This window comes from Nelusetta ayraudi, unplaced genomic scaffold (genome assembly GCF_046127955.1).
Source record: "Nelusetta ayraudi isolate G7.1 ecotype Tasmania unplaced genomic scaffold, CSIRO-AGI_Nayr_v1 ptg000011l, whole genome shotgun sequence".
NCBI lineage: Eukaryota > Metazoa > Chordata > Actinopteri > Tetraodontiformes > Monacanthidae > Nelusetta > Nelusetta ayraudi.
Window position 1 is genome coordinate 20,805,848 of NW_027466061.1, and position 20,975 is coordinate 20,826,822.

A 20,975-nucleotide genomic window follows, 5' to 3' on the forward strand; every position below is an offset into this window, starting at 1 on the left:
GATTGAAAAGTCCTTTTGCCATTTCCAGCCCAGCCACCTGTCACGCTGTGCTAGCAAAGAACGGGGACTGGATAGCTAGCACCACACTGCCTGAGTGAAACTCTTCACACTGGCTGGGGTCTTCCCGCCCCGCTAGCGTTTAATAAACTTTGGTTTTCGTTCAAATGCCTCAATATTTTCTTTAGAAAAAAAAAATGTTCCAGACAAAAAAATATTTTATGCCTTCCCGCCATGTGTTCCCACGGCTCTCAACCAATCATAAAAGCAGTACATCCTCACACACAAAGCAAAGGCATCTCCACACGGTACACTTTGATTTTGAATTTCAACAGATCATAACAAAAAGTCAATACAAACATAATAATAAACGAAAACCTCTTACAGAAATCTATAACTAACCACTGGGTTACCTACACATAGACATGAGCTGGCTCAAAATAAACAAATGTATTTTTTCCAAAATATCAGACCAGATCTCATGAAGGATCACTTAGCTGTATAAACACTGAATGAGCGTGGCCCTCAAGCGGATGCTTTCAAGCAGATATGTGTGAGAATGCTCTTCAGCTCTGACATACTTTGATCTCTCTCTGCTCATGTCAGCTCCTTCAGGTTCATTACCCATCAGCAGTGGGTGATGAGAGCAGAGCGAGTGGCTGGCAGGAGTTTAGTGCCGGCCATTCCTCCATAGTGTCTGACATGTGGGTCTCAGGCCTGGAGTCTGGTTCTTGAAATATTCATTAGGTTCTGTGGGACGGAGCTCACAGTGACCTGGAGTGGCAATTGATAAGGGAGTGCTTTTCCCTGCATCCTCTATAACACAATGGCTGATTGGAGGCCATTTATATATTAATAAATCATCAGTTCAAACTAAAATTCCCAAGTTGGCTGAAGATAAGAATTGAAGCTGATTTGTGGGCGTATTTATTGCATGCATTTTACCCTCAAGGGTCACATGTTCCTATGCCTGCTGATTTCTTCATCGTCACTGCGGCTTGTTATCAAATAGTTAAGGGACAAATAATTCCCTGTGTGTGTGGCGTGTGCTGCACGCAGTCAGTTCTGTGGCATTAAGCCCCCTCCAACCTATTTCCCCCGGCCCCCCGCCACCCTGTTGATAGCTGTAAGAGAGGGTTCTATACTGTATAAGTGTGAGCGTCGACGGCATGCAACATTGCTAGAAGCCCAGAATGAACAGGAGGTGAAGAAAGACATGAGGTGGGAGGGTAAACACGGTAGATTAGGCTGCAACACTCTCTTTCAAATGAGCTCTGAAAACAGGCTTGTGCATGTAAAGGTAGCTGCGAGGGAAGTAGAGCCCCTCAGCTAATGGGAAGCAGCTCTGTCGAGTTTCTACTGTCAGAGATGAAAAGGCAGTTGAAGCCTCCTGCTCAGCCTCTAAGGAGCAATAAATCTTAGAGTCACTGACAGTCTGATGGCCTTCCAAACGAACTGAGCGGAATTCACTCAGCTCAATCATGGATAATCTCCCTTTAAAGGTCAAGAATTATGCAAGATTTTGTTTTTTAATGGTTCTTAATGATGACTTGCATCACTTGCCTCTTAATGCACTACCCATAATGAGAAATGTCCATTCTTTACTTATTTTGTGTACTCCAGCTTTCATAAAGTGTGTGTGTTAAGAAGATTGGTGATAGAAATTACAAACCTTGTGGAGAGTCCAACAAAGCACCAGTTTTAGAGGGGAAGCTACAGTGTGTTTCTGCATGAGGCTGTAAACACAGGGGTAAATATGGCATTTCCATGGAATTTTTTTTCTCGATTTGTAATTTTCATAAATTTGCCCCTTTCTTGATGAACAAAAATACCCAATTAAATGCCCAGGTAGACAAAAATGTGTGTTACATACGTGGCAAGTTTTGAACAACATTAAAAGACAAACTTCTCTCTGCCTCGAGCCCTCATGCATTAGATGTTACCCTGAAAGCTTCAGCTTATTCCCGCCGGGTGTCTCTCTCCCACATGTTGCCCAAAGTACAGCACAGGTCCTTTGTAAGTTTTAAAAGACAGCAGGGTTTCGCAATAAACCAAATCTTTAAAACCATTGTCTTTGTCTCTTACAGCTGACTTCAATCTCAGCTCAAGCAAGCCGGGAGTGTCATCTTGGTTCACAACTCTGTCTTCTTGGGCACTCTTCCCACAAGACCTTTCTTTTCCATGCTTAAAACCCCAAAGAAATAGTTTGTTCTTTGATTGAAAACTCTGACAAAGAAGAGCTGGAGGTATTAGTTCGTACGCAATCTCAAAAATCCTCGAAGAAAAAAAAACCCAAAAAGCACTTGCCTAAAACCATCCAGAGCATATTTCAACTTTAGCATCTGCCAGGCATTGTTTCAGTCCCTAAACTCAGTCCCCTGCTTCAGAGAAAGACCATAATAACAAAAAAAACACAAAACAAATATCAGCTCTGCATATCTTCCTATTTGTGCACCAAAAATGTTAATATTGCTTAGAGGCTGGTTAAATACATACATACATACATACGTACAGACATACATACATACATACATACATACATACATACAGACAGACATACATACATAAAGTGTGTTGTCAATTTGGGGTTTCCTGGGTATTTTTCCTTTAACTTTTAGCGTCACACTAATTTTATTAGGAAAATGTTAAAATTTTCAATTAGATAATACAAAAATTAGTCGTTCAGCCAATCAAATGGCAGCAACTTGCTAGATCTGGGCATGTAGATGCGGTATAATGCTTGCTAAAATTCAAAGCGAGCATCAGAAAGAAGGGAAAGCTTGAAGTGACTTTGAATGTGGCATGGTTGTTGGTTCCAGACCGGCAGGTCTGACCATTCTGCTTCTCAGGTTTGAATAGACTTCAGCTTTAGCTCAAAAAGAGTTTCATCCTGCAGGTTGGAGTCTCCAGTGTATTTACAGATCCCAACTGACCCGGGAAAAAGCTTCCCGTCATCCTGCAGTGTACACAGCATGTTGACTGGAGACTGTAGCTGGTATCATTGTGGAACCTTTCACCGCTCAAGGACAAAAGCATGGCACGCTTCGTGAAGGCACCTTTGGGGTGATGAATTGAGGTTGTTCAGCCTTGAGCTGAAAAGGTGGGTGGAGGGTAACCTTACAGGTTGATTTGAAAGAGGAAAGGGTGTGCAATGTGGCTCCTGCAGCCATCTCGTGAACACCATTGTATGACACCCACCGAGACAAAAGGGATGCTGGGCTACCTCTACACTTCTTAATTTTCTGCGCCTATGCAGCAAAGAGTTGACCTTGAGTAAATCAATTGTGCTCCTCTAGTGGCAATCGTGAGAGACGTTGCATTACAATCTGTGAGGGTCGCCTTCTCAGCTGTGAAAAAAAAAATACAGTTCACCAACCGATCCGATGCATTGCATATGCAGAGGCAAGGCCTCTTGTGTGCTGCTGCGTTTTACTCCTCTACAGTAGAATCAGACAGAGCAAGGTTTGAGGAAAGGTAGTTCCAGCACAAGAGGCTCTCTTAGGCATAAATATACGGCTTGTTTAGCGGCAATCTGAGAATATTTGGGTCAAAGAATGTCAAGAGTCTGACTCGCAACGTCTGCTTGCATGTGAAATCAAGAGCACTGGAGTTAAAGATGTAGAAATGATAAGAAATTCATGCTGGAGAGAGTGCGAGTTGAACTCTCACTCCACCAGAATTTCTGTATTGCGCTGGCTGTGTCGAAGCCAAGTCGCAGTCTTCTTGGAAAAAAGAACAAAAATTTTTAAATTATAAATAAAGCCTCAGGCTGCGAGGCATTTTGACAGCGCTCTTGCCTTTGAACACATGCAACAACAAAAAAAGAAAAACATCATCCAAAGCAGGGGTTAAAACAAAATCCCAAACCTCAAAAACAAGTGTGGCGCATATCCAGAAAATGAAGCTGAAGATGAAGATGATTGATATTTATCATTACTGTGTTGACCTCTTCAGCTTCTACCAGAAGATTTCCAACTGGACCATCATATCAAATGGTCGCTGCATATCACATATCTCTCACATATCTCGTGTCAGACTCGACATGAGTGAACTGCACCTGAACCTTGATTTATACATTAAAGCATGTCATTCTCTGTACTGTATTCTCTTTTCATGTGACTGGCCAAAACCTGAAGTGTTTCACAAACTTTTCAGAAGCTGCAGAAAGCCAGTCAGATGTAAAGAAGAGCTTCCTGGCTATTTTTGTTTGATGTTCCTGTCGTCCACTTCTGCTAGGAGCACCAAAACTGCAGTATCCTCGAGATCGTCGCCACTGCTTACAGGCTTGGAGTAGCTTTTGTCACAAACACGCTTTTACTGAGGTTCCACCGCTTTCCACCTGGAAAGAAGCCCAACTTGGTCACGAAATACTGACTGGAAACAATATTGAGGCTAAATTTGAAGGTCTTCAGATGTTAATTCTCAGCAATCTGGCTGCCTTGCAAGGCTACGTATTTTTGTGAGGCAAATCAGTGGGCGCACACGCAGTCATATTCATGAAAATGATGCAGATAATTAAAAAAGTGAGAATAAAATAATGTATCGTACTAATATTCACATTGTGGAAAATGTTTGGAAAATCTTATTGAGAAAGCACATCTACTCTTATATATTTTATATGCACACTACTTACTCACAAAGAGCAATGACATCCCAATGTCTCACAGGAATTGTGGGAATGCGTAATTGCACATGATGGCAATTACGAATGCAATCTCAGCAGATCACGCAACAACACGTCTATGGGCACGCCAGCAGTTTAGTGCCCCTTATTCCTGATTTTAGTGAATCAGCCCCAATGTGTGCATAGGTGTGTGTATATATTCTAGCGTTAAAAATCTGAGGTCACTCCACTGGGCCCCTCATTAGTGGTATTCTGTGTCCAGTGCTTTGTTCACACTTTTCAGTTTAAACTTTCAATCAACAAACTGCAGACATCCCCTCTGTGCAGAATGTAAAACAGGGGATCCACAGCAACACTGTGGCATTGCTGGCTGGTACAGAGCGCGCAGAGGCGATAATAACAGTTCGCCCGTTGTTGTTATTATGTTCAAGGAGGGTCAATTTGATTGTAATAACCCCACCTCCCCGTCGACGCACCCCAGTCGTTAGCAAGCCTCAGTCAGCACCGACCTCACTCGTGCTGACTCAAGCAGAGAAGAGGAATCCCACAACACCCATCACTCTCTCCCAGTCGCCGAGGCCAAGACTTAGCGAGGAGCCACGTTATGCGCCAGTCAGCATAAAATGTTCCAAAATTTGTCTACGGAACCCACAGAAGTGGCAGCAGGATAACAACAGCAGAGCTCTGTGTGCTTTTGATCGCCGTCTCCACGAGCACCGCGGGGCCATGGCGAACTCCAGTTTGTTTGTCTGTACATCTGTCAGTTTCCCTCCTTCATTTTCTCCTCTACCTCCCTCACTGCCGACTCTAAGTCTCCATCTGTCCATCTGGGTTTGTTTGTCTCAGCTCACTCTGCTCACTGTATCTCCCTGCAAACATCCATCAAGAGCCACAGCAGCTCCAGCCCCATCCAGCCCCACCCCCAACCCCATCCATCCCCTCCCATCCCCGACCACCTTCATCATCCTGCTTCAAATCAGCACTGACGGACGGCGTGCGGCCCCCAGGTTTACCCACAGGTCCGATAGATAGGCCGACAGAGTCACTGAGCTGCGACAGATCGATGACAAAGCCTGTCACAGCCTCTCAGTGTTACTTATGGATAGATTGCGTCTGAAGGTCCACGCACTACAGCGGTAATGAATTATAAAAGCCAAAAGGCCAGCAAACATTGATCAGATTACCCGACATTGATGTTTCCTTTTCTATGAAGCTTAAAGGGAGGACAGAATGAGTGCGGGCCACCCAAAGGCCATTCTTGCAATTCGGCAGAAAAACTCACTACTACTAGTAGTAGGATCTTGAGTGTTCAGAAAGGTTCATCCAAGAGTTTTACAAAATGAGCCTTCATCTCAAAATGTTTCAGTCTTCACCTTCGTCACACCGCTGTTGTTTTGTGCTTGCTTGGGAAACTATGAGCAGTATACTATCTATTTCTACAGTGAAACAGGGACTCGGACTGCAGGCTTCCTAGTGTTTTCTTCATTTTTGGATCTCGGTTTTTGTTCAGCATTTACACCGACATTCACTGCCGTTCAGGAATAATATGAAAACATCTTTGCCTTCGAGAAAAGCTTTTAGTGCGTTTTTTGCTTTTCTTTTATTGCACAAATGTCCCCCTGTTCTGATAAAGTTCTGCCGTGAGTCCAACCAAATGTCCCAATTGGGACAGCAAAATATGATATACAGTATATTGTATACTGTATTGTAAAATACTTGCACTGTGGCTTTTAAAAGTAGTTTACAGTTTCTGCACCCTCACTATCTAAAGGAAGCTGATAACATTTATGATACATAATATACAGTATAATATTTTTAGTATTTTCACAGACCTAAGCAACAAGGCTGCTAAGCGTACGATTTCAAAAAGTGCTTTAATATTCCAAATTCAGATTTCTTTATATATTTTTCTAAATAAATAATACAAAAGGAAAGAAAAAAATACCTGAGTTTCAGAACTTTGGAACTTGGAAAGGTAGATGGTAAAAAAGGAGCAGGAGAGAGTAATTAGAGTAAGTAGACGGGGAAACCAGAGACAAAGAGAAGATGAGACAAAAGAAAACAAACAGGAAATTAATTCCAAACAAAAGCACAAGATGCATTTTACAAAACTGAAGACACGACAGAATCTGCGCAACATTTGCGTTCATCGTTTGGTGCACCAAGGAGCACCATGTTTTGCATTTCTTAGAGGCAGACATTTTGTTTTGTTGTGAAATCATGAATAATGCACATTCGCAGATCAATAGGCCTTGTTGAGATCAGTCAGCAAAGGTTTATGTAAACTACATTGGCGATGTAACATAAAAATGAATGTCTACACCTCTTAGTCAAACATCACATTTAAAAAGACAAAAACAGTGAATTTGCTCCGACTAAACAATAAAAACACTGTTTTTAGAAAGAAAAAAATAACTCCCACACCTTGGCAGTAGAAAAGCTCTTGAAAAATTCTCAGTGCAATCACTCCCCTACAATGCTGCTGGCTTTTTATCCACTTAAAAATATAAGGGGCAGGATTTATTAGCGAGAGTGCTGATGTGAGAAAGAAGAGTTAAGGAACAGAAGTGGCTCTGTTTGACAGCTAGAAATCTCTGTGTGGTTTCTCAACATACTTAGAGCCTTGCTGTGACCCACCACTGACTTACACCACAGCGAGCATTGACAGGACGAGGCTGTAGTCGGGGATTCGCCATCGTTGACTTATTCTTTGCAAAACCAGTGTGGGTAAAAACCCACCATTACTGCCATTTAAAATGAGCATTTAAAACCATTAGGCAGCTTTATGTAATGACACATAAATCAGAAGTTACATAAATAAATCAAAGCAAAGCACACAGCCTGAATGCAACCGACGCTGACACTCGAGCCAAGGCTGGAAACCTGTCTACATGCAAAAAATTCATTAGACGGCTTGATTCAAAAACACTCTGAGAGCTTACACAACCCTGACCTTTCAAATTACTCTCTCTCTTTTCCCGTCACACTCGCTTTCTTGCACATATTTCAGCCGCTTGCTCCGCGGCTCATTTGCATCTTTCATCATCCTTCCTAAATAGCAAAAATAATGCAGAAACAGGTCCGAGAAAACACAACAATCATGTGCAACATTAGGGAGCCCAGTGCAGACTGTCAGTTGTGTAAGCCAAGTGTGAGGATAAAAAAAAAACCTCTTCATTGTATTCCGTCACCCTCATACAAGCTACGTTGAGAAAAAACCTCAACCTGGCAGCCTAAGCCTCTTCTGTACAATGCACAGCTACTTCTCCATATACCTCTTGTCCATTATCCATTAGTTTTGCCATCCTTTCCTTACATATATATATGTATATGTATATGTATATATATATATAAATATATATATATATATATATATATATATATATATATATATATATATATATATATACATATATACATATATATATATATATATATATATACATATATATATATATATACCGAACAAGCAAACAGAGTCAGTATATATGCACAGCAGGTAGATACTGAAGACATCAAATATATGAGCAAGATATATGCAAGTATGCAGCAAAGAAAAACATGTTCAATAACTCAAACTATGCTTTGATGGAAGGTGGCAATTTTGAAGAATTTAAATATGAATGGTGTTTGAGGTATTTTACACTTTTACACATCTGACTGGTAGTGTTTATACATACTGCATATATATATGTATATAATTCCCTGATGTCTCCAACAACATAAGCTGACACTGAGTCTTCATTCATAATATCAAGCCAGCAAAGGTCTGATGCACGCAAATCATATGAACAGTACAGAGAAAAATGGCAAGACAACATAGATGTCGAATGATCCCAGGAGCTATGTTGCCTGGGGCTTTATGCCAAAAGGCAAAGGCAAACAGGTCCTGGGTGATGGGACAGACTAAGAGCAGTTCACAAACTTCTATGGACAACAACAATACAATGAACGTGACGTCGCCCGGTATGGCACAAATAGCAGTGCAGAGTACCCGGCCTTCTTGGAGTCCTTGGGAGGGGTGCTGGATGGTGCTCCGACTGGAGACTCCGTTGTTTTGCTGGGGGACTTCAACGCATATGTGGGCAGCGACAGTGTGACCTGGAGAGGTGTGATTGGGAGGAACGGCCTCCCTGATCTGAACCCGAATGGTGTTTTGTTGCTGGACTGGTGGAAGGAATACTTCAAAGATCTCCTCAATCCTGCCGTCACGTCTTCCGCGGAGGAAGCAGAGGCGGGGGACCCGGGGAAGGACTTGTCCATTACCCAAGCCGAAGTCACCGAGGCGGTCAAGAAACTCCTTGGATCCGCCCGAGTACCTCAAGACTCTGGATGTGCAGGGACTGTCGTGGCTGACATGTCTCTGTAACATTGCGTGGTGGTCGGGGACAGTGCCTCTGGACTGGCAGACCGGGGTGGTGGTTCCTCTTTTTAAAAAGGGGGACCAGAAGGTGTGCTCTAATTATAGAGGGATCACACTCCTCAGCCTCCCCGGTAAAGTCTATTCCAGGGTGCTGGAGAGGAGGATATGGCCGATAGTCGAACCTCGGATTCAGGAGGAACAGTGTGGGTTCCGTCCGGGTCGTGGAACACTGGACCAGCTCCATACTCTCCGCCGGGTGCTCGAGGGTTCATGGGAGTTCACCCAACTGTGTTTTGTGGATCTGGAGAAGGCGTTGGACCGTGCCCCTCGACGCATCTTGTTGGGGGTGCTCCAGGAGTATGGGGTCCGGGGCCCTCTGTTAAGGGCCGTTCGGTCCCTATATGATCGGGCCAGGAGTCTGGTTCGCATTGCCGGCAGTAAGTCAGACTTGTTCCCAGTGTGTGTTGGACTCCGGCAGGGCTGCCCTTTGTCACCGGTTCTGTTCATCACTTTCATGGACAGAATTTCTAGAGGCAGCCAGGGGCCGGAGGGAGTCTGGTTCAGGAACCACATGATTGCGTCTCTGCTTTTCGCGGATGATGTGGTCATGTTGGCTTCATCGAGCCAGGACCTCCAATGTGCACTGGGGCGGTTTGCAGCCGAGTGTGAAGCGGCTGGGATGAGAATCAGCACCTCCAAGTCCGAGGCCATGGTTCTCGACCGGAAGAAGGTGGTTTGTCCTCTCCAGGTCGGTGGGGAGATCCTGCCTCAGGTGGAGGAGGATGGAGCGTGAGATCGACAGGCGGATCGGTGCAGCATCTGCAGTGATGCGGTCGCTGTACCGGTCCGTCGTGGTGAAGAAGGAGCTAAGCCGAAAGGCGAGGCTCTCGATTTACTAGTCGATCTACGTTCCCACCCTCACCTATGGTCACGAGCTTTGGGTAGTGACCGAAAGAACAAGATCGCGAATACAAGCGGCCGAAATGAGTTTCCTCCGCAGGGTGGCTGGGCGTACCCTGAGGGATAGGGTGAGAAGCTCGGCCACCCGGGAGGAGCTCGGAGTAGAGCCGCTGCTCCTCCGCATCGAGAGGGGCCAGCTGAGGTGGCTCAGGCATCTGTTCCGGATGCCTCCTGGACGCCTCCCTGGGCAGGTGTTCCGGGCATGTCCCACCGGGAGGAGGCCTCGGGGAAGACCCAGGACACGCTGGAGGGACTATGTCTCCCGGCTGGCCTGGGAACGCCTTGGGGTCCCACTGGATGAGCTGGAGGAGGTGACTGGGGCCAGGGAGGTCTGGGCATCTCTGCTAAGGCTGCTGCCCCCCCGACCCGACTCCGGATAAGCGGCAGAAGAAGAAGAACATAGATGTATATCTATTCATCCATCTGTCTGTCTGTCTGTCAGTCTGTCTGCCTGTCTGTGTTTTTGTTTTAACAGGAGACAGATTCATCAGTCACTTACTAATTAGCACAAGACAGGCAGCCGCAATGAAGCCGTTGACAAACTGCGTTCTGCTGTGACCGGCTTAAAGAGGGAGCTTATCTCAATATCATAATGTTTAAAATCCACAGCAATTATGCGTCACAGAGGCGTGAAATTGATTCCAAACACTTTATTTTTCTGCTCCTCACACTGTTTGATCTCTGCTCCCCCAAGACGACCTTTTGATGAAATCCAATTTAGCCACAACACAGTGTCCAGTTTTTCCACACGACACCTGAAAATGGCAGCATTTATTGAAAATACATGAATAAATAAATAAAATATCTTGTGCTGTATAAGTTGCATTTATGACATATTCCTGAACTAGCAACTGTGTGGCATCTACCTATAGCTGAACCATAGGTAATATACATATATATGTACATATATTAGACAGAGCAGCCGAGCAGTGCAGGGGCTATTGGAGCAGTGACAGCTCTACATTATTGTGCCCAGGGAGATAAGTGCCACCTGCTGGTAGTTGCAAGTAAGCACTCGGGCAGGCCCACATTTAAGACATTTTACATTAGCTTAGTCAACACAGGAATGTACGGTTCCGGATTGGCCACCTGAGGATAAGTCTAAGCTTTATGGCTGCAATTATGTACATGTTTCCACAAGGCCTTTTCTGAGTGCCTGGTGTGTTCAGGTAGTCATTACTGCATCCAGCTGTGTGCTATCAGCCTGTCAGCGGCAGCAGCGTTTGTCTGCTGCAGGTGCCTGCTGTGCACTGTGAGATGATGAAAAAATGAATTTCTGAAAAACAAGCAGCACTCACTGCAGCTCTCTCAGCTATTCATTTAAAAAAAACTAACCTTTATTTTTTCTGTGCAAAGATACACATATTTAAGTGTTTTTTGTGTGTTTATTATGGGCATGTTGAATAGCAATACCTTACAGGCTGGTGGGGCCCTGAAGGAGAGGATTTCAAGCTTTAAGCAACAATCACACACAGCTGCTTCAGACCAAATGCCTAGAGAGCAAATGCATGTGGCCTCATCAGCTCTTATAAGTAATAATTGTGGTGAATAAGATGTTAATATTATATTACCAAATGGTATTGATATATTGATGTCGCTTAAGATTAAAGCAGCACTGTGCTAATTACTGTGATTGAGGTTGTTGCAACCATGGAAGAATGCCGCTGCCATCAACACAACATGCCTGGCTGGCCTGTGACATGACAACATGACTTTAGTTGTCTTACTCAGCAGCCTCTAACAAGAACAAGTTCGCCTCGTCTGACTGTGTAGTTACAAATCCTCTGAGTGATTTTGAAACCATCACTTTGAGGTTAAAAACACTACACGGTGTTGCTTCAAGGCCTCACTGTTGATGGAGGGTCTGGTGACGTACAGAGGAAAAGCGTATACAGGCGATCCGTCTGCATCGCCTCCAGGCTTTCTTTTGTCCTATTATGTGCTACCTTGAGATGTGCTGTAGTGAAAAGGAATGATGGTGCATAACGTTCTCATGCTTGCTTCCTGTTGTTGTTTCCTGTCTGCATTGCAAGGAAACAAAGGGTTGAAATAGGGATTTGTTGTGGTTATAAAATAAATCATTTTTTTTTCCTATAATATTTGCCTCACATAAAGCATCTGTCATAGTTCAGCGGGGGTTTACATTGTTGGGAGGTACAAAAAATACATCCATTATGTGGGACTGTGTGTGCAGGTGAAACCAAATGAAGCAATTTTTCTGAGATGATGCAGGCTTTCAGTGGCAGCTGGCAAACAAAGCCTCAGCTGCGGTCTGCATGTCAGACACAACAGCTGGAGTCTGCCGTGCTGGACTGATCATTTACAATGGAGGCTTCCTCTGCTATTATTAAAAAACAAAACAAAAAAAACTCCTTGCACTTGGAACTAAAGCTGTGGCGCCTCAGGATTCATTCATCGATCTTAAACCAGCACAGTTGGAATGGATTTCTTTTGTTTTTATTTAGACTTTTGTCAAAACGAAACAGATTGAACAGATAGAAAAAAACAACATTAAATACACTTTTGGGTAATTCAAGTGGAAACAGGGAATGTACAACAGGGAGAATTGCTTGCGAAATGACACAAACTAAAATGAGCCCTAATCTATCGCACATCTATACACACATCTCTTTTTCTACAAACATACAACACACAGAGTGTTAAATCCACAAGCGTCACATGTTGTTCTGGAAACGGGACCTTCAGATTATCTAGAAAATGTATCAGTTGAACTAAAAGCTGGGACAAGTTTGGACTTTGGAGTTGTTTGGTTTTTTTAAAGACTTTTATTTCATTAAGTCTATAGAGATTATTGGCGTTGCTAAGGTAGATTATATAACATTAGTCGCTGCTGTTGACAGTTGTAAAATCTACTGGTGCTGCCTCATGACGCCCCTCAGGAAGTCTTCAAAGCGCAGAGCAGCAGCTGCCTCCTTGGCGGGCTCGTCGGCGGCGGCAGGCTCATCGGCGGCGGTGGCGGCGGCGGTCTCATCAGCGGCGGCAGGCTCGGCACGACGCAGGCGGCAGTTGTAGTCGAACTCGGGGTCGCAGTCGGGATCAGGCAGGATTATGCCGTCCTTGATGGACGAGGCTTTGGGCGCCTCGACGGCGGCGGGCGAGACAATCTTGCCGCAGTTGGGGTCGTACGGGTGGCAGGAGGGCTTGGCTGGAGCCTTAATGTTGGCCTTGGCCTCTTGGCCAGACTCCACAGGGGTGCAGTCTTTGTCATAGTGCACATAGCAGTCGTGGCCGTCCTTGGTCTTGCCCGGGACGCCGAGCTTGTAGCGGACCTGGTTGATTGATCGACGTGAAGTTTGGTTCAAACAACAAATGCAGAGCAGATGGGAGACAGCATGTGAAAGCATTGTGCAACACCCATTTCATGTCACTACGTCATTTAATTAAAAAAACAAGTGAGAAGGGAAAAAAAAAGATGAATAGGACCACTCAATAAACAGGATTACACTAGATTAGTCAAACTACTGAACTATTCAATCCTAGAATCTGGACTTCAAATTCAGACCTGGTGCTCGGGGCTCTGTGGAGCAGGCTTGCGCAAGGCAGCGGCAGCCGCCAGTATGCAGTAGGGGTCAAAGCGGGGGTCGCAGGACAGAGGGGCGGCAGGAGGCGCAGGGGCATCGCTGGCCGGGTACTCCAGCACGGGCTTGGTGAGGCCGGACACCTTGGTGGCGGTCAGGGGGTTGCAGCCAGCGTCGAACAGGGGGTTGCAGGTCTGCTCCTTGGGGGTCTCGCCCGCAGCCAGGGGGGCGGCCACGCTGGTCACGCACAGAGGGTCCACCGCCGGGTCGCAGCTGGGGTAGAGCAGGTGGTAGAAGCCAGTGGGGGCTTTGTGGACCAGAGTGGGCATGCAGTACGGGTCTTTGGGGTCACACTTGAGGGCAGCATAGGAGGGGGCGGGGCCAGCGGCGGGCCGGTAGCCGTACGCCGCCCTCAGGTGGTACTGCAGGCACTCCACGTCCTCAGGGCTGCAAATTCTCAGCAGCTCGGTCCTCTGCTCGGGAGTCAGGAAGGACTCCAGGACCGGGGCGTAGTAGTAGAAGCCAGTGGGGCTCTTCAGGGGCATCGGCAGCATGGGGGTGAGGATGGGGGCCGGTACCTTGATGGCGGCCGGAGCTGGAGCGGGCTCTGGCTCGGGGGCTGCTTTGGGGAGGAGGGGGAAGAGGCAGTAGGGGTCGAGGTAGGGGTTGCACATCCTGACGGGGGCAGACTTGAATGGAGCAGGCATCACCACAGCTGCCTTGGGCTTGCTGGTGGACTCCGCAATGCACTCTGGGTCGTCGGAGTTGGCGCACGTCTTGTAGATTTCGCTGAGGTGGCTGAGGTAGTGGTTGAAGGTGGGGCCTTCCTCTGACCTGTGCTTGTTCTGCAGGTAGGCCATGTACAAGCGGTCCAGATCCTCAACCTAGAGGGAGGAGGCAGTTCAAGGGGGGAGAGGGGGGAGGAAATAAATGGACCTGGTTAGAATCTGTCTGACGGTTGTGTTCCCGAGGAAGACGAGTAAAACACATCCAAACTTTGTGCGTTATTTTTATCTTACTGACTGCAGAGCAAAAGCACACAGCCCAAGTCTTAAACAGCAGAGTTCTTCAATACCAAAAGTGTGACTCTTGTTGAATGAATAACTTAACATGCCAAAAAAGCGGGATTGCATATTTATGCTTTTGTAGAGCCATTGTCTGACTCGTGCACAGACTACTCCTGAGAAAAATCATTGACTCCTTGAAAATACAGGGCGGAATAAGACTGTTTCCAAATCTTGCCTGCAGGAGAAACTTAATAATTAAGGGGAAAACAATCAGCAACTCACTCCTTCCTGGTTGTGCGTGTCCATGAAGTACTTGTACCATCCCCAGAAGTCTGGCAGCCGCTTGAACTGGGGCACAGCCAAGACGGGGACGTTCCTCCTGTTGCGAACGAGCTTTGTGAGGCTCGCCATGGCCTCTGCTTTCACATCGTCAGATGCTGCCATCGCCGAGGGGAGAGCAGAGGGAGAAAGTGGATTAAACTAAGCGCCGGTGCTTCACTTTACAAATGGGGGAGTCACACTTAATGGATATGTTGCTAAACATAAAGAATGTGAGAGGTGTGGTTCTGTGTGACTCTGCCAAACTCTTGTGTTTGTGTTTCGTGTTGTGGCTCTTTTTTAATGTATTTATAACCCCATTGAATTATCATGCATCATTGTACAGCATTATACAACAAGTAAATGAATTGTGCTTGATCTTGTTTTGACCTTCAGCTGAAAATGTAACCAGAAAAAAACCTACTTGAATGATAAACTAATGTTTTAGAGGGAATACTTCTAAGAGAACACAAATTATTTTGCTTTTCTGGGTGGAAAAAGAACTGTTCAGCTTGTAGCTCGAGTCACACCTTCACAATGGGGAAACACAAAGTGAGGACAGCGAACTTTATAAGATGTCAGTGTGTGTTTACAAAATGTGTCTCTGTCATCAACGGAATCTGTTGAAAAATGCTTTCAATGTGCCACAGTACCATAATTGTCTACTAGAGAAAACTGGGCATGTCGCCTTGCTGCCTTCAATATAATTTATATTATATTTATATATAATTTTGTTGTCACTGTAGTCCTGATGTAAACAGAACTGAGCTGTATGTGTCCAAATGTAAGTGCCAAATGGTATAAATCTTTTATAAAGGTGTTGCACACTTCTTTCATACTCATATCATAAATAACTGTGTATTCCACAGAGTAGGTCTGAGCTGAATGCATTTGAATGAATGCTTGTCTTTGGCTGTTCTGTTCTTTCATTTGCACCAAACGTGTTCCTTGATGTTTCACTAAAATATTCGCACAACAACCGCCTGCTGTGCAAAAGCGCCATTATTTTTATTCTCTCCCTGAAACAAATTGGAAAGGAACTTAACGTAAGAATTTGATCAACAACAAAAAATAACCAGATAAATGAAGAACAATCTGCTTTGAGGAAGCACAACAGGTTGAGCAACTGTGGGCGGCTGAGATAAGTCTCACATGAAACCATTCAGGTTTCTCACCTTCCGCCTCCTTGCGCTGCTCCAGCGGCACGGCCCCCAGGAACTCTGTAAAACACACAGCAGCAGCCACATTAGCCGCAGCAGTGGCGACAGCGGCTGACGAGAAGCAGATGTTGGGCTTTCGCTCCACATCAGGGAAACTGCTGACCGGCTGGGGAGCCCCCGGGTGGAACGTGGCATGAGCCCCAGCACAGGCAGCATCCTGCCGATTAAACCCCCCTCCCGGACCTCCACCCGGCCCCACTGCTTACACAATTAAGGCTTTGAAGCAGACCCAGAGTCAGTGTAACTGCTGGGGGCTCCTCTACCTGTAAAACTACAAAGGGCCGGGGCCTTAACGCAAACCAATTACCAATTCACTGTAAAAGTGGAAGCTGTGAGGGGGGCGACCGACTGACTGACTGACTGTGTGCTACGGCCCTGTTTCCACACACTCCAGTGTCTTCAGCGCCACCGGGGGGCCTGCTTCTCAAGTTTACAACTTTTCGAAGAGAGCCAAGTCAGCTGATCATGGCAGACTCCTCGGATCCTTTTCATTTATTAATGTGGAAAATCTGCCCGAGGGGCTGGGATAGACATCTTTTTTTATGAGCCTGGAAAGATTCTGTGCTTACAGGCAGCCTTGCACATTAATGTGTCATGATATTTTAGTGTTTAGGAGAAGAGGATAATTGTGCGATTATGACACTGCGCCATAGATTCGTGTGCATGTTTGCAGAAGCGTGGAGAGGGGGCTTGAAATACCGAGATCACAAACCCAGGCTGTTCTCCTGATAGAGATGAAGATAAGAGTAGACGTGACGTCGCAAGCAGCCCTAGAACACGAGTAGGAGTTGGATTTGAAATGATGCAACATGAATACTTTGAGAACACAACATACTTGGAGAATTACTGCCTGCTCTGTTAGGTAGATGTAGCAGAGGAAGAGTAAACTGCACTTTTCTGCACACTTGGGCACTAACACAGCCCATACAATTGTAAAATCATGTACAATATAGGTGGGAAACCATTAGACAGATAAGATACAGATAGAACAGATATATCTTACTTTACAAAAAACAATAAGGGGTTGAATTCCCCACACTGTTATATATATATATATATATATATATATACATATATAGATATTATTTAGTATAGAGTATACATAGTAGATATTATAAATATGTGTATATATATACATATTTATATATATATACATACATATACTATGTATACTCTATACTAGATAATATACTAAATACTACATTTTATATATATGGATATATATATACACATATATTTACTATGCATACTCAATACTAAATAATACTGACGTCATAAAGAATTTACAAAGGCACTGGCATTGTTTTTAAGTATAATTTACAAATGACTGACAGTTAATTGTGTGGAGCGATACTGCCGCCAAAGGATTTAATGATATAATAAACTACAAGTGATGTGTCAAATACTTGGCCTTATTTTAAAAGGAAGAAAGAAAGACGCTCTCACCTGGTAACAAAACAACAGCCAACAGGACTCCTGTGTGGAAGATGGAGAACCGTGGACGTGCCATTTTCAGTTTGCTGTGTTTACTGAGGGTAAAACAGAGAGAATGTGCAGTAATTCAGTGGTGGTGGTGTATTAGATCCATGTTTTATGGCACATTTTAACATGTGATTGGAAGCAGAGCGGTGCTCTCTACTAGGCTTCTCCACTGAGCTGTTATGTAAGGCCAGACAATTCACATTCAACAAAGGGAGGCCCAGTATTTAACTGGCTGATACTGAGACAATGAGGAAGATTGAGGACATTGCTGTAACAGAGCTTTTCATGGATTATTGACAATTGCACCACTTGAGTTATGAAGATCAGAGTCTTTAATAAAGCAGCTCAAAGTGAAGAATTAAAGCAGGCAAATGCTTCTCTTGTGCTCCTGCACAGATGGTTTCTGAGTAACAGCTGCTGCAAATAATTGTCGGGACTTTCAGACTTTTTTGCGTAGAGGCAGTTCGACAATTCAAACACGCTCAGGATGATTCATTGCTTACCTGCGAAGGTGCTGGAGTTCTGGCCTCCTGTGGTCAGGAGTGGCTCCGGGGCTTCAGATGCTGGGGACGGGGTGGACCAGCCTGCACAGTCTGACCTGTCTAAACCCTCAGCCGCTCCTCTCCCCTGTACGGGACAAACGCTGAGGAGAACATTTTTAAGGAGCCCACTGGATCATTAAAAGCAAAAAGGCATGTCACTTAGCTACTGACATGCTGGTAGGCCTTTCACGATTGGCTCCCGCTCCGCCATCCATCTAACCAATAGGGGTCCTGTAATTAGGAGAGGTGTGCAGCGGGACTGCTTGCGGTGTAGCAGCGTTAACACGGCACAACTCAGAGCAGGGGTGATTTTCTCAATGTGTTTTTTTTTTACATATAATGGGGGAAGCAACACGTGAGGTAATTCTGTATAAAAGCCACTACTTGATTTTCTTAAATTGCAATTGAAAGGCCATTCTGTAGGTGTTAAATACGCACAGCCGGGGCCCTGTGTTCTAGTAAAGATAAGACACATATCACAAAAGTTTCGGTGGGAGAAAAGAGTAAGAATGTTCTGGAATATGTGGCAGAGTCCTGATGAAAAAGTCTAGGCGAAAGATTTGAAAAAAAAAAGAGAAGAAGAAGAAGAAGAAGAAGAAGAAGAAGAAGGGAAGAGGAATTAAATGAGAAGTGAGAGTTATAACGTTGTCTCGACTCTTGGGAGAAAATGAAAGGAATCACTCAAACAAACTTTAATGCTTTATCTCCATTACAACAGGCACTCTAGAGACCAAATAGAATGAAAAGTATTTCTGAAATATCTGCAAGGTTGCATCAGAATGGACAGATGAGAGAGTGAAACTAGGTCCAGGGTGGCAGAGATATGACTTATTTTAATGTCAGCTGCCGTTTAAAGAGGATCTACATTCAGGTACTCAGAACCCCTTTATTCGCAGGCAGCATTTTATTAAACGTGCGCATATGAGTCATTACTCCTTCATCAGTGATAAAGGGCTTTAGGTATTAAACTTCATCATCATTGAAGAAACATATTTTGCTTGGAAGGCCAACACATTTTTATTAGTTCCCCAAAAGGTGGAAATGGTGCATCATTAGGGGGAGAAGTTAGACATAAGTGCTGCTGCTGCTGCTGCTGCTGCTGCTGCTGCTGCTGCTGCTGCTGCTGCTGCTGCTGCTGCTGCTGCTGCTGCATGCCAACACTGCTGTTTGTTCACCACATAGCTGGCTCGTGCCACGTAGTAACTGTGAGCAGACCCCAGCCTGTGTCAGTGGAATACTGACTGCATGTGGGAACGACAGCAACAGCAAAACAGCATTGGTGTGTGTGTGTGTGTGTGTGTGTGATAAAATGGTGTGATAAAAATATCACACCATGAGTGTTTGTGTTAATTTTGCCTGGTTGATGCACTGAAACAATTTCTTATTTTCATAAAACAACTTTATTTGTGCCTTAATTGAAATGTTGACTATTTTGACTATATTTTTTGCATATAGTTGTTGTTTTTTTTGGGGCTGGTTTTGTGAAAGTAAATGTTTAACAAGTTAAGCCGGCTGAATTTACTTATGTTCACTGTAAATGAAGGATAGATACTTGAACTGAAGTACATGTGTTCTTGTTGCCTCTTTAGCTTTACAGTGCCGCCACATATTTATGCTCACGCTTTGCTCTGATGCAAAGAACATGTATTGAGCTCATTTTAATGCGTAGATTTACTCCATATACTTTTCAAAATGGGCTATGGTCGAGCTTTCTGTTCTGCGAATGAGTTTCAAATTCTTGACAGTGGCTCGCGATAACTACCCGAAACAAACCAGAGTCTCCTATGGAATTAGAATATGACAGATGACAGACGTTTTGTTTTTTTTCTTATTTCCTGTTCAAAAACAAAGATGAGACCAACATTCTGACCTGAGCACCATCTCCTCCTCAGCTGCTTAATGCTGGCTTTCTGCAGTCATGCACTTCATCCCCGAAGACTGTGCTCCTCTTGCATGACTGATGATGACTCAACCTTGGCTCTGATCCCTACAATTTACACATTTCAGAATCACCGCTGCTGTCACAAAGGGAGACAAATGGCTGTCTCCTGTGGCTCCAAGCAGAACAGCCATCAGGAAGGATGTTGGCCTCTTTCTGAGCATGGAAAAATTCACAGCAATTTAAGAAAAAAAAGGAAAAAAAACCTGGGTTAAGGACCCATAAAGAGTCTCATGCAACGTGAAAGAGGAGCTCATTAAAAACACAGACCCTTGTAAAAATGACGCCGCCTGTCAAGTGCTTTAATGCCAGCGCTTTCGCCGTGGAGCAAGTTTTACATCACGTACAAATATTCTCCAACAAGGCAGTCTGGGGATATTAATAATTAAAAAAAAAAATAGCTGCATGGTTGGATGAGAGCAACATACTAAGGACCACTGGATGTGAGGAAGGAAGCAGGGACTGTGAGAACACAATCGCTGATAAATGTCCACACAGGCAGCAGAGAAGGAAGGTCGAGTTCTTCTGAAGCTCAAATGAAGAATCCTAAGGGCTGAAAGGCTGCTGAGACTGCCCTAATGTTTTCTCATGCCACCACAGGGTAGAGTTTTGTCAAGATCACTAGCTCTTTCCCCTCGCGCTGCATGCTGACAACAATTCCGACTCTAAATATGTTGCATGTGAGACAACAAAGACGCCAAAGTGATGTCAATTTTTCACACAGTTTGCACAAAAGCAAATGTAACACACAAAGATACTGCACAAACATGGCAATGTCATTATTAGTGTGCCAGCATGTAAAAGGTCTAACATTGCACGAGATGTGTTGTCATGAAATGGAATATTATATAAAGACACTAAAAACATATAACAGTTGTTTTTGTTTCGTTTCTTATTGGCATGTCTGTATTTGTTGTTTGCAATATGCTCAGTAACCATTAGATAGTAAATCTGAGGTGCTGGAACTTGAAAAGGCTAGATGAG

General features: G+C 44.5%; 1 protein-coding gene across 1 annotated transcript; it reads right to left on the reverse strand.

Moving 5' to 3' along the window:
- Positions 1 to 12,763: 12,763 nt before the first annotated feature.
- On the reverse strand, positions 12,764 to 18,172 carry and2 (actinodin2). Its single transcript, XM_076021852.1, has 6 exons — positions 18,014 to 18,172; positions 17,475 to 17,557; positions 15,984 to 16,028; positions 14,773 to 14,927; positions 13,468 to 14,367; positions 12,764 to 13,234 (listed from the first exon to the last, which is right to left on the reverse strand). Exons 2-6 carry the CDS (start codon positions 17,536 to 17,538, stop codon positions 12,815 to 12,817), a joined length of 1,584 nt encoding a protein of 527 aa, XP_075877967.1. The 5' UTR covers positions 17,539 to 17,557; positions 18,014 to 18,172; the 3' UTR covers positions 12,764 to 12,814.
- Between the last annotated feature and the right edge of the window lie 2,803 nt (positions 18,173 to 20,975).

Coding starts and splice junctions, on each gene's coding strand:
- and2 (XM_076021852.1), bottom strand. CDS start 17,538: ATGGCACGTCCACGGTTCTCCATCTTCCACACAGGAGTCCTGTTGGCT. Junction 16,029..17,474: donor GGCTGTTGTTTTGTTACCAG/GTGAGAGCGTCT, acceptor TGTGTTTTACAG/AGTTCCTGGGGGCCGTGCCG. Junction 14,368..14,772: donor ACACGCACAACCAGGAAGGA/GTGAGTTGCTGA, acceptor TCCTCCCTCTAG/GTTGAGGATCTGGACCGCTT.